This window comes from Bufo gargarizans, chromosome 2 (assembly GCF_014858855.1).
Source record: "Bufo gargarizans isolate SCDJY-AF-19 chromosome 2, ASM1485885v1, whole genome shotgun sequence".
In the NCBI taxonomy this organism is placed as follows: domain Eukaryota; kingdom Metazoa; phylum Chordata; class Amphibia; order Anura; family Bufonidae; genus Bufo; species Bufo gargarizans.
The window spans coordinates 25833844-25847861 of record NC_058081.1 but is presented as its reverse complement, the minus strand read 5'-3'; the positions used below and the strand labels follow the sequence as shown (position 1 = coordinate 25847861).

The 14018-nt window shown below is 46.3% G+C and overlaps 1 protein-coding gene across 3 annotated transcripts in view; it reads left to right on the top strand.

Annotated features, from left to right (window-relative positions):
• The first annotated feature begins 6676 nt into the window (after positions 1-6676).
• Positions 6677-14018, top strand: part of LOC122929253 (aspartate aminotransferase, cytoplasmic-like) — a 41792-nt gene continuing 34450 nt past the window's right edge. The window contains exons 1-2 of one of the 3 annotated variants that reach the window (XM_044282765.1): positions 6677-6808; positions 10236-10374. In XM_044282765.1, the coding sequence (XP_044138700.1) occupies positions 6773-6808; positions 10236-10374 (175 nt within the window). In that variant the 5' untranslated portion in view covers positions 6677-6772. Of the gene's footprint in view, positions 6809-10146; positions 10375-14018 lie in introns of all 3 variants that reach the window. The other 2 variants (XM_044282767.1, XM_044282766.1) reach the window with 2 other exon arrangements.

The following is a 14018-nucleotide window of genomic DNA, read 5'->3' as shown; positions in this document are numbered from 1 at the left end:
TGACCTCAAGAAAGCGATTCACACCAGACATCCAAAGAATACTGCTGAACTGAAACAGTTCTGTAAAGAGGAAAAGTCAAGAATTACTCAGGACTAGAGTTGAGCGAACCCTGTAAAGTTCGGGTTCATAAGGAAATTTAAGGTTTTCGGCACCCAGACCCCAACCCGAACATTTACGTAAAAGTTCTGGTTCAGTGTTTGGCAATTTATTATGGCGCTTTTTGAAAGGCTGCAAAGCCAATCAACAAGCGTCATGCTACTTGCCCCAAAAGGCTATCACAGCCATGCCTACTATTGGCATGGTTGTGATTGGCCAACTGCAGCATGTGCCCCAGCCTCTATTTAAGCTGGAGTCACGTAGCGCCGCCCGTCACTCTGCTCGGATTAGTGTAGGGATAGGCTGCAGCTGCTGTGAGGGAGAGATCAGAGAGAAATCTTATGAAGAACTGCTTCTTTACTCAGCGATCAACAGCAAATGTGCTTTGTGGGTGCAGTGCCCAATTTTTTTTTAAGCCTGCCCTGAGCCAACTACTACTGAAAACTAACTTTTTTTTCTTTCAGTTAGTCAATGTCAATATCAATACATCATCCGTAGCCATTTTATGCAACAATAGTGCACCAGCACAGGATATCTGCAAGTCCAGAAATACTGCTTTGAGTTCATATAGTGCACATCTAGGATTATCGCTGCATAAGTGACTGAAATTTAGGCCAGAAATACGGCTTTCTCATACTGGGGTGAAAAAAAAATAAAAAATCTCTTTCATATAGTGCACATCTAGGATTATAGGTGCATAAGTGACTGTGAAATTTAGGCCACAAATACGGCTTTTTGCTTACTGGGGTTAATAAAGCCTCTGATATACTGCACATCTGGGATTAGACGTACATAAATTACTGTGAAATTTAGGCCACAAATACCGCTGTCATATACAGGTCCTTCTCAAAAAATTAGCATATTGTGATAAAGTTCATTATTTTCTGTAATGTACTGATAAACATTAGACTTTCATATATTTTAGATTCATTACACACCAACTGAAGTAGTTCAAGCCTTTTATTGTTTTAATATTGATGATTTTGGCATACAGCTCATGAAAACCCAAATTTCCTATCTCAAAAAATTAGCATATCATGAAAAGGTTCTCTAAACAAGCTATTAACCTAATCATCTGAATCAACTTATTAACTCTAAACACCTGCAAAAGATTCCTGAGGCTTTTAAAAACTCCCAGCCTGGTTCATTACTCAAAACCGCAATCATGGGTAAGACTGCCGACCTGACTGCTGTCCAGAAGGCCATCATTGACACCCTCAAGCAGGAGGGTAAGACACAGAAAGAAATTTCTGAACGAATAGTCTGTTCCCAGAGTGCTGTATCAAGGCACCTCAGTGGGAAGTCTGTGGGAAGGAAAAAGTGTGGCAGAAAACGCTGCACAACGAGAAGAGGTGACCGGACCCTGAGGAAGATTGTGGAGAAGGACCGATTCCAGACCTTGGGGGACCTGCGGAAGCAGTGGACTGAGTCTGGAGTAGAAACATCCAGAGCCACCGTGTACAGGAGTGTGCAGGAAATGGGCTACAGGTGCCGCATTCCCCAGGTCAAGCCACCTTTGAACCAGAAACAGAGGCAGAAGCGCCTGACCTGGGCTACAGAGAAGCAGCACTGGACTGTTGCATGTCATTCGGAAATCAAGGTGCCAGAGTCTGGAGGAAGACTGGGGAGAGGGAAATGCCAAAATGCCTGAAGTCCAGTGTCAAGTCCCCACAGTCAGTGATGGTCTGGGGTGCCATGTCAGCTGCTGGTGTTGGTCCACTGTGTTTTATCAAGGGCAGGGTCAATGCAGCTAGCTAGCAGGAGATTTTGGAGCACTTCATGCTTCCATCGGATGAAAAGCTTTATGGAGATGAAGATTTCATTTTTCAGCACGACCTGGCACCTGCTCACAGTGCCAAAACCACTGGTAAATGGTTTACTGACCATGGTATTACTGTGCTCAATTGGCCTGCCAACTCTCCTGACCTGAACCCCATAGAGAATCTGTGGGATATTGGGAAGAGAAAGTTGAGAGACGCAAGACCCAACACTCTGGATGAGCTTAAGGCCGCTATCGAAGCATCCTGGGCCTCCATAACACCTCAGCAGTGCCAGAGGCTGATTGCCTCCATGCCACGCCGCATTGAAGCAGTGATTTCTGCAAAAGGATTCCCGACCAAGTATTGAGTGCATAACTGAACATAATTATTTGAAGGTTTACTTTTTTTGTATTAAAAACACTTTTCTTTTATTGGTCGGATGAAATATGCTAATTTTTTGAGATAGGAAATTTGGGTTTTCATGAGCTGTATGCCAAAATCATCAATATTAAAACAATAAAAGGCTTGAACTACTTCAGTTGGTGTGTAATGAATCTAAAATATATGAAAGTCTAATGTTTATCAGTACATTACAGAAAATAATGAACTTTATCACAATATGCTAATTTTTTGAGAAGGACCTGTAGAGTAAAAAATAAATAAAATTCAGTGCAATACCCTACATCAGGGTTTTTATTGATGGTTAATTATTTTTAACAGACAACCACTTTTTACTTTACTTTGCTTGGCGAACGCTAACTATGAGGCAAACATCTAATAAGGGAAGCGGTCATGGTCGTGGTGTTGGTGGAGCCTCTGGTGCAGGGAGAGGATGTGGCTGTTCTGCCACAGCTACACGTCCTACTAAACCTACTACCTCAGGTCCCAGTAGCCGCCAGAATCGACAGCAATATTTGGTCGGGCCTAATGCCGTTCTAAGGATGGTAAGGCCTGAGCAAGTACAGGCGCTAGTCAATTGGGTGGCCGACAGTGGATCCACCACGTTCACATTATCGCCCACCCAGTCTTCTGCAGAAAGTGCACAGGTGGCGCCTGAAACCCATGCCCATCAGTCTGTCACATCACCCCCTTGCATATCAGGGAACCTGAATGAGCCTCAAGTCATGCAGCAGTCTCTTATGCTGGTTGAAGACTCTGCTGGCAGAGTTTCCCAAGGGCATCCACCTAGCCTTTCCCCAGGGGTGGAAGACATAGAATGCACTGACGCACAACCACCTATGTTTCCTGATGAGGACATGGGAATACCACCTCAGCACGTCTCTGATGATGATAAAAAAAACAGGTGCAAACTGCTATGTCTTTCTGCAGTGTGCAGACCGAAAAGGGAGTCAGGGAGGAAGACTGGGTGGAAGACGATGCAGGGGACGATGAAGTCCTAGACCCCACATGGAATTAAGGTTGTGCCACTGACTTTCAGAGTTCGGAGGAAGCGGCAGTGGTGAGACCGAGCCAACAGCGTAGCAAAAGAGGGAGCAGGGTGCAAAAGCAGAGCAGCCGTCGCCAAAACATTTCGCCTGCTACTGGTCACCGTCACCAGGCACCGAGCACACCAAAGGTAGCTTCAAGGAGTTCCCTGGCATGGCACTTCTTCACACAATGTGCTGACGACAAGACCCGAGTGGTTTGCACACTGTGCCATCAGAGCTTGAAGCGAGGCATTAACGTTCTGAACCTTAGCACAACCTGCACGACCAGGCATCTACATGCGAGACACGGGCTGCAGTGGAATAAGCACCTTCAAAACCAAGAAAGGGCTGAGGCCTCTCCTGCTCCCTCTTCTGCTGCTGCCTCGAACTCTTTCTCCGCCTCTGGAGGAACATTGGCACCTGCCGCCCAGCAAACGGAGGATGTGCCACCAACAACACCACCTCAGTCACCAAGCATCTCCACCATGTCACACGGAAGCGTTCAGCTCTCCATCTCACAAACCTTTGAGAGAAAGTGTAAATTCCCACCTAGCCACCCTCGATCACTGGTCCTGAATGCCAGCATTTTTTAAACTACTGGCCTTTGAAATGCTGTCATTCAGGCTGGTGGAGACGGACAGCTTTAAACAGCTCATGTCGCTTGCTGTCCCACAGTACGTCATTCCCAGCCACCACTACTTCTCCAGGAGAGCTGTGCCCTTCCTGCACAACCAAGTATCGGATAAAATCAAGTGTGCACTGCGCAACGCCATCTGGGGCAAGGTCCACCTAACCACAGATATGTGGACCAGTAAGCATGGCCAGGGACGCTATATCTCCCTAACTGCACACTGGGTAAATGTAGTGGTGGCTGGGCCCCAGGCGGAGAGCTGTTTGGCGCACGTCCTTCCGCCGCCAAGGATCGCAGGGCATCATTCTTTGCCTCCTGTTGCCTCCTCTTCCTACTCTGCTTCCTCTTCTACCACCTCCTCATCTGGTCAGCGACAGACCTTCACCACCAACTTCAGCACAGCCCGGGGTAAACGTCAGCAGGCTGTTCTGAAACTGATGTGTTTGGGGGACTGGCCCCACACCACGCAGGAGTTGTGGTGGGGTATAGAACAACAGACCGACGAGTGGTTGCTGCCAGTGAGCCTCAAGCCTGGCCTGGTGGTGTGCGATAATGGGCGAAATCTTGTTGCAGCTCTGGGACTAGCCGGTTTGACACACATCCCTTGCCTGATGCATGTGCTGAATTTGTTGGTTCAGAAATTCATTCACAACTCCCCCGACATGTCAGAGCTGCTGCATGAAGTGCGGGCTGTCTGTGCGCACTTCTGACGTTCCCATCCTGCCGCCGCTCGGCTGTCTGCTCTACAGCGTAACTTCGGCCTTCCCGCTCACCGCCTCATATGCGATGTGCCCACCAGCTGGAACTCCACCTTGCACATGCTGGAGAGACTGCTAGGGCCCACTACTGGAGGAGGAGGAGGAGGAAGATGGGGATGAAGCATGCTCACAGCGGGGTGGCATCCAATGCAGCTCGAGCCCATCACTGGTGTGTGGCTGGGGGGGATACTGAAGACGCAGACGATATGCCTCCCACAGAGGACAGCTTGTCCTTACCTCTGGGCAGCCTGGCACACATGAGCGACTACATGCTGCAGCGCCTGCGCAACTACAGCAGAGTTGCCCACATTTTAACGTGTGCTGACTACTGGGTGGCCACCCTGCTGGATCCCAGTTACAAAGATAATGCACTGTCCTTAATTCCCTCACTAGAGCGTGATCGTAAGATGCGCGACTACAGACGCACGCTGGTAGACGCGCTCCTGAGAGCATTCCCGACTGACGCCGGGGGACAAGTGGAGGCACAAGGCGAAGGCAGGGGAGGAGGAAGAAGTCACCAACGCAGCTGTGTCAGCGCCAGCACCTCAGAAGGCAGGGTTAGCATGGCCGACATGTGGAAAAGCTTAGTCACCTTGCCACAACAACCGGCCCCAACTGCTGATATGGAGCGTGTTAGCAGCATTTAAACAACATGGTGAAACAGTACCTGTGCACACGACTACACGTACTGACTGATGGTTCTGCCCTATTCAACTTCTGGGTCTCCAAATTGTCCACATGGCCAGAGCTTGCCCTGTATGCCTTGGAGGTGCTGGTCTGCTCTGCAGGCAGTGTACTCTCTGAACGTGTATTTAGAACGGCAGGAGGCGTCATTATAGACCGACGCAGCCGCCTGTCCACAGCCAACGTGGACGAGCTCACGTTCATTAAAATGAACCAGGCCTGGATCCAGAATGGACAGTTCTTGGCTACCTATTCCTCCTTCGCTGCCGCTTCCACCTAGACCGCCACGTGAGCCTACACGGCCACATCCACCCATTCACCGCCTCCTCAACCTCTTCCTCCTACATCATTCCTAATTTTTTATTTTTTTAAGATTTTAGTTTTTTTTTTTATTCATTTCCCTATCCACATTTGTTTGCAGAGCATTTGCCATGCTCTTAAGCAAATTTTTATGCCTTTTGCAGCCCTCTAGCTCTTTCCAGGGCTATTTTAGAGCCACTTTAGTGGCCATAAGTTCGGGTCCCCATTGACTTCAATGGGGTTCGGGTTCAAGTTCGTCCGAACCTGCTGAACCCAAACATCCTTATTGCTGCCTGCCGCCATGTGAGCAGGTAATATTTGCATGTAGCTGTACTGGTGGGCTCTAAGCATCCCAGTCAGACACTACATGATGGACAAAGCTCCCAGAAAGGTGGAGTTGCGAGGTGTTGGTCCCCACCAATCATTGATGGCCTATTCCAAGGATAGGCTATCAATATTAAAATCCTGGATAGGCTCTTGTAAGGCCTCATGCACACTAACGTTGTTTGGGACTGTATCTAAGCCGCATTTTTTGTGGTTTGGATGCAGACCCTTTAACTTCATTGAGGCCATGAAAGATGCAGACAGCCCTCCTTGTGCATTTGTTCCTGTGGCTCCACAAAAAAATATAGAACATTTCCTATTCACGGTTTTGAACCGTGAGTAAGAGATTTCCATATTTTGGGGCTGAGATTTGTTGACTGTTTAGCCTGCCCCCATGCTGAGCATCTATGAGCAGTTAACTCCACTTCTAGTTTGCCTGAGGGGGTTGGAACTAAAATCCACATTAAAAAATATAGAAACATTATCGCATTACACCATGTTTTTGGCACTTGTTCTGTGAATGTCTTGTGCTTCACAATGTCATTACACCTCCCCCACCCCAAGGCTATGTTATCAGATCACCTTGGTGACTACCAGTCATTCATGTTTCGTTACCAACGACATAAAGGAACTGAAACATTGACTGCCATAGTCTGGAGGCTCAAAGGACTAACGGGTGGCCGGAGGCTGTGTACAGGAGATCCACCTGATAATTCTGTGTACACTGTGGAGGAATGAGCCTGAAGACTTGTCCCTGAAGGTGCACAGGAATGTGCTGAACCATTGAATAGATGAACCCACAGGAACAGAACTTTCTAGTGCAAACGGTAAGGTATCTAAAATGTTTTCATTTACCTTTGCTCCTTTGACGTGGACATTTTCCCTACCATATACCTAGGTGTACCATGCTCAGGAAGATTTCAACAGTGCTAAAGTGGGTTTCCCACTATTTCAAGTAATCACTCGTTGGTAGGGATCTAATCACCGGGATCTCCATTGGTCATGATAAAGGTGCTGTAGCCACTTTAACAATTTTTGTGAGACACTCTCTGTGCAGGCAACTACAACAGAGCCCTGTTTATTTAAATAGAGTTGCCTGTACCTATGGATGGCGGGGAAGGGAGCTTTTCTCTTTCTTTATCGGGATTGGTAAGATTCCCTGAGGTAAGGCCACTGTAGATCTTAAAGGGGTTGGCACATCTGGGACACTTATGGCATACTGCTAGGAGTTGTCATCCATGTCAGATGCGGGTCCCACCTCTGGGACCAACTCCTGTTTCCAGAACGGGACCCCCGATGAGAAGGAGAACACACCACCCTTGCTCTCTATTTACTGTGAGGCTGCCTTCACACGTGGCAGATTTTGTTGAAGAGTTTTCTGCGCCTGAAAATCGGTTAAAAATGAATGGAACCGATTTTCAGGCTCGGGAAATTCTGGAACAAAATCTGCCCCGTGCGAAGGCACCCTTATGCTAGTGCCGAAAATGGCAGAACCAGCGCTCTGCCTTTTTTTCTGAACTCCCATAATGGAGAATGGAGCGTGGTCACACATGCTTGGCTGCTCTCCCAGTACTTTTTGGGCCCTGTTCTGGAGATAGTAGACAGTCCCAGATGGGTTGTTCAGTTTTATACTTCTACTATATTGATATTTTTTTAAAACTTTTTGTCAGTGAATGTGCACAATCAAAGATCCAAAGGATGAAAATGTGTATGGACCAAATACCTCATATCTAAAGATTGGCTATAATAACATCCAGTGTCTGTGAAGGCTTTCATCGTATATCAGTAGTAAGAAGTTGTATATATATTTTTTTTTCTTGAAGATGTTTTGGCAGTCAGCCAACTGGCATCCTCAGTTAGAATGGTTAGAATTATCTAGCATTAAATACTGGTGACTCATGTTTCAGTCATGGAGTAAGCTGTTGATTGCATTTGCGTGACTGAAACCATTAAATGTGATTAAACTGCCTCAAAAGAGGTGTTAGAACAGCATTGTAAGGGGCCGACAATCCTCAGTGACCTAAACATTAGGGATGAGGAAAGCGAGTTTCAGATCCAAGATTCGAAGTTGCTTTGCTCCAAACTTTGTTTTAATGCTGTATGAGGATCCGTCTCCGTACAGCATTTTAAAATGTATGGGCTCCAGCAAGGCAAATTTGTTATCACCGAAATCTGGGGGATTCGGTAAATAACTTCGGGATTTGATTTTTCAACTTGAAAGCCATTTTAAAACTTGGTTCAGAAGTCTGCTTTGGTACTGAAGTAGGAATTGGTGCAGAAGCCAACTTCAGATACCTGTTTTCAAGTTTAATAATTATATGCTAAAGTTATTCCTCGAAGTCTCCCGAGACTTCGGCAATAACTAATTTCACCTTGACAGATCTCCGTACAGCATTAAAACGAAGTTTGGAGCAAAGCGACATCGGATCTTGGATCCAAAACTCGCTTCGCTCATCCTTAGGCCTCATGCACACGACCGTGCTGTTTTTGCAAAAAACGGAAGTCGCCTGTGTTGCCTTCTGCAATTTGTGGAACGGAATGGGCGCCGGCAATATAAATGCCTATTCTTGGCCGCAAAGCGCGGACAAGAATAGGACATGTTATATTTTTTTAGCGGGGCCGCAGAACGGAGCAACGGATGCGGCAGCACAAGGAGTGCTGTCCGCATCTTTTGCGGCCCCATTGAAGTGAATGGGTCCGCATCAGAGCCGCCAAAACAGGGGCTCGGATGCGGACCCAAACAACGGTCGTGTGCATGAGGCCTTACTAAACATCACAAGCTCAAATTGTCTCTCCTATCTAATCTGCTTGGTAGAACGTACGGTATTAACATAGGTAGATGTCAACCTGAAGCCCAGACTGTATAATCCTATACCAACTATTTTAAATGGCCCCTAAGGCTATAATCAGACCCTGTCCTGCCTACAATGAACACAGTGCAAGTACCCCCAATGGCTGGGATGGCTAACCTCCAGCACTCCAGCTTTGGTAAAACTATGACTAATAACTTGCTTGGCTGTTCTCAGAATTCCATAAAAATGAATGGAGCATGTTGGGAGTTGTAGTTTCACCACAACTGGAGTGCTGGAGGTTAGCCATCACTGCCCTAGGGTATACATCCCACAGGCTGAGAAGAAGTCAAGGGGGTAGCCCTTCCCTCACTCCAGGCTGTAACTCCCCTGCCCTAAACCCGCCTCTATGCAGTCTAATTGACACCCGGCTCAGTCGCTGGGACCGCGCCGTCGGCCTCAGTAGCAGCGCGATCCCGTCTATTGCGTGGACTCAAGTGCAATCCTGTAACTGAATTACAGGATCGCGCTTGAGTCCGCGCGATAGACGGGATCGTGCTGCTACTGAGGCCGACTGCGCATGCGCCACCTGTACAAGCGCGATCCCGGCGACTGAGTCGGGTGTCAATTAGACTGCATAGAGGCGGGGTTAGGGCAGGGGAGTTACAGCCTGGAGTGAGGGAAGGGCTACCCCCTTGACTTCTATCGTGACTTGTGGAGCTGGAGAAGAGGACTTTATAAGGCGATTTTTTCATGCATATACATGGCAGAAAAGTGGGACAAGACTGTATGATAACACAATGAGGATGATCTATAAGTTTATTAAGTGAAATGCAGGTGAAAGGTTCGCTTTAAGTAACCAAACATTTCATTCAGTGACAGCAAGTAGAGATCTTGTTAAACAGTTGTAGAACTTTATAGTATTCAGTAAGTACATAAAACTATCCTGAAGGCCAAAATTAGCTGCATCCTCCTGCTGACTGTTTGATGGTCAATGAGGACAACTCCTTTTAAGAGGTTAACCTTCATGTACATTGGATTGGAGACCATTTTAAGAGTCTCTATGGTGTTTAATGTTCAGTGGATGGAGTAACTAGCAAATGTGCCTATGTGTCCTCCCTATAGGGCAATGCTAAGCATCTCCATAGCTTTCAGGAAGGCATGTATAAGGAACAGCAATGTAAAATGTATGATGACATAATATTCTCCAGCTTTTTCCTTATTTGTGCTACATTTCTCACTAAAGGAAAATCATTTGCTACAAATAAGCTATTGTTTTAGTTCAAAATGTCAAACAAAGTAATTTTAATATTAATAATCCTCTATCATTTTGTATCTACTGCTCCTATACTGGCCTATATGTTTCCATGGTAAAGGACAACAAACAAACCTAGCGTCTGATTCTACACTTAATGTATATCGTCTTCCATCCATCTCCTACTGAACGTTCTTCAGTGCTCCTCAGGGAAGAAATGATAAACACAAGATGACAACCCTCTCCGTGTTCCTCGATGTTCCCAAGTCTATAAAGGATAAAGATCAGCAGCAGGAAGAGGCTTATCATAAAGACAGGGACAGAAGGAAAGTTTTCCTTGGACAGAGAGGTAATGTGAAAAGCTGAAATTTCATCTTACAACATCATTCATTTTTGATGACCTATTTAGAACCCTCCTTAAACATAATCAGTCATACTCAACTGGTCATGTTTCATCCTCAAATGGAGGCCCCCGGAGCTGGTGCACCATAATGATCCTTTTTGGTCTCCTACAATCAGAGCAGATGGGGAGGCTCATGCTGCAGTCAGTTGTCTTACAGCCAGACTCGGGTTAGTGAGGAGATTGTGAAAGCTACTCTCCAGGGACCCATAGAGAAGATTATATTATGTGCTAGGCTTTCCACTTCCATAAGGGCAAGGGACACTCTGCACACTGACCAATATATATCCAAACATCAGCGCTTGCCCACTTATGATCCCCTGAGCCTAAGGCCTTATGCACATGACCGTTGTTTTAGTCGGCACCCGGGCCGCAGTTTTGGCGGCTCGGATGCGGACCCATTCACTTCAATGGGCCGCAAAAGATGCGGCCAGCACTCCATGTGCTGTCCACATCCGTTGCTCCGTTCCGTGGTCTGCAAAAAATAAACAAATAACATGTCCTATTCTTGTCCACGCTTTGCGGACAAGAATAGGCAGTTATAATAAAGGCTGTCCGTGCCGTTCCGCAATTTGCGGAATGCACACAGGCGCCATACGTGTTTTGCAGATCCGCGGGTTTGCAGACCAAAAAACACACAACGGTCATGTGTATGAGGCCTAACTCTGCGCTCACTTGAACCAATGGCAGCATAGGTTTGCTACTTACGTGTTGCCCTGCGTTCAGTCCCTAGTTACATAGCCCTCAATACAAATAGGCTACATGTGTAACTTGTTTCCTTGCTGGACTCGGCCAGGAATTCATCAGGAGTCAGATCAGATAAGCGCTGCACACCTCTGATATGGTGCATGCAGCTCAAAATAGCCACCGGCACTAGGATGGCTGTGGCACGGCCGCAAAATCCCGCTCCTTATAAGCAAGTAGCCACTCCCTCCCGGCGGAGCCTCGCAGCAGTGCGTCCAGTTAGACGAGGAGGTGTATACAGTACTCCTTCTCCTGCTGCCTTAGTAAATGCGAAGTTCGGGAGGGTAAGAATGGGTATTAGGCTAGGTCTACACAACGACATTTGTCGCAACAATTTTTATAATGATAGGCTATGGTGTCACACTGCGACGTGACAGTTGCAAAAAATTCATTAGTCGCAGCATGTCGCGTTGCGACACCATAGACCAGGCATCCTCAAACTGCGGCCCTTCAGCTGCTGCAAAACTACAACTCCCAGCATGCCCGAACAGCCTACAGGTATCAGCCTACAGCAGGGCATTGTGGGATTTGTCGTTTTACAACAGCTGGAGGGCCGCAGTTTGAGGATGCCTGCCATAGACTATCATTAAAAAAAATTGTCGTGCGACAAATGTTGCAGTGTAGTTGTGCCCTATCTGCGCGACACATGTCGTCGTGTAGACCTAGCCTTAGAGTTATACAGTGAATAAACCTGCAGCTATTTAAATATGTTCTTTGGGGACATAGTACAATGAAGAGTCGGGTAATCAGATCGATCTTAGTATTCCTCAACTAACAGCATGCCACCTAGTGAATAGACAATATACACTGTAGTGACATGACTACATCTGGTGCCTCCCTAAAATAGGGAAATCATCAAAAATTACCATTGTGTTTACATTAGCATGATCAAGATATTACCCAATACACAGCTGCGGTAAACATCAACGTAGGAGAGAGGAGTTATCCAATATCACTGTGTGCGCCTCCAGCGTGGCTCAATTACCAATCAGCCCCACATCTGGAATCGGCAATTCGCAAGAATGAAATAAAGAAACAGAAACATGAAAATAAAAATATATAGAGAATAAGGGACATACATCACTGGCCCCAACTCCCTAGATATCCGTATTTTCTAGCCTAGGGAAGTACATTAAAGATGAACGCACACCTTCCCTATGAACTGATTCCTTCATCATAGTCATATAAAGCAGGTGTATGATATAAACTCATTTAGTCCATTAGGTTTTACAGTATGGAGTCTAAATGTCCACTCTGCTTATTTCCGTAGCAGAAGGTTATCAATGTCCCCTCCTCTTGGTGATGGCCTAACATGTTCAATCCCCTGGAAGCTTATACAGTCAAACCTTCCTGCATGATGATTCAGCATATGTTGTGCTACCGGGGTATCATCCTGCTTAGTAATGTTGGATAGGTGTTCCCTATCCGTCTTCTAAATTCCCTCTTGGTCTCGCCCACATATTGCTTTTGGCAAATACACGTGGCTACGTACACTATGCCTACCGTTTTACAGTTGATGAATGATCTAATGCTGTAGTTACGTCCCGCCACAGAGCTGGTATCTGTGCTGCCTTTTTTTGATAACCTTGCATGCAACAAAGTTACCACACCTAAAGGTGCCACGTGTTATTTTTGGGAGCCAAGTGTCATTGATCGGGGTCCTGAATGCACTATGAACCAATCTGTCTCTCAGATTGCCACCTCTCCGGTAGGTGATTTGTGAGTAATCACCGACTAAATAGGTTAGATTTCAGGATACCCCATGAATCCTGAAGTATCTCCCGTACCTCTTTGTGTGCCAAATCGAATGTTCCAATGATTCTCATTTGCTCTTCATCAATGTCCCATTTCTTGGGATACAGTAAACTCTCCCTATTTCAACCAGCTGGATGCTGGTATGCCCTCTTAGGAGAGGACAGTGGATAGACTCTTTGCCTAAACCTTCTTTGGAGATCACTTGCTGTTATCTTTAAGTCTGCCCATTCTGAGCAATTCCATCGGGCCCTTAAATATTGGCCCTTGGGAATGCCCTGTTTTAGTGAGATTGGATGTTCACTGTCCCATTGTAATAGGGAATTGGTAGCTGTAGAGTTACAAAACATCTTGGTGACTATTTTTCTCGACTTGTCAATGCTGATGGAGAGGTCTAAAAATGTGAGGTGGGTATCACTGATTTCATATGTGAAATATAGCCCCAGCTCATTCACATTTAACGTGGACACAAATCCCTCAAATTCGATCTTAGTGCCTCTCCAAATTTTGAATACATCATCAATGAACCTCATCCATAACACAGTGTACGAGGTCCATATATCCATCACTTCACCAAATACAATCTCCTTCTCCCACCAGCCCAGGTACAGTTTGGCATAAGTCGGGGCACATGGGCTCCCCAATGCCATACCCCTGAGCTGGTGGTAGTTATCATTATTGAAGGAGAATGTGTTACGCCTCAAGATCAATTGTAGTAGCTCTGCCACAAACTCATTGTGCACCACCAGATGTGTACCTCTTTCCGCCATAAAAGCTCTGATCACCTTACATCCTTTATCGTGGGGGATCGAACTGTATAGAGCCTCAACATCCAAGCTGGCTAACAATGTATCTTTTTCACAGTGTATGTCTTTCAAGTGCCTTAGCACATCCATTGTGTCCCGTACATAAGCCGGCAAACTGACTACAAATGGCCTCAGGATTCTGTCTACATAGAGGCTGATCTTTTCTGTTAGGCTACCAATTCCCCACAAGTGATCTCCAAAGAAGGTTTACACAAAAAGTCTATCCACTGTCCTCTCCTAAGAGGACATATCAGCATGCAGCTGGTTGAAATAGGGAGAGTTTACTGTATC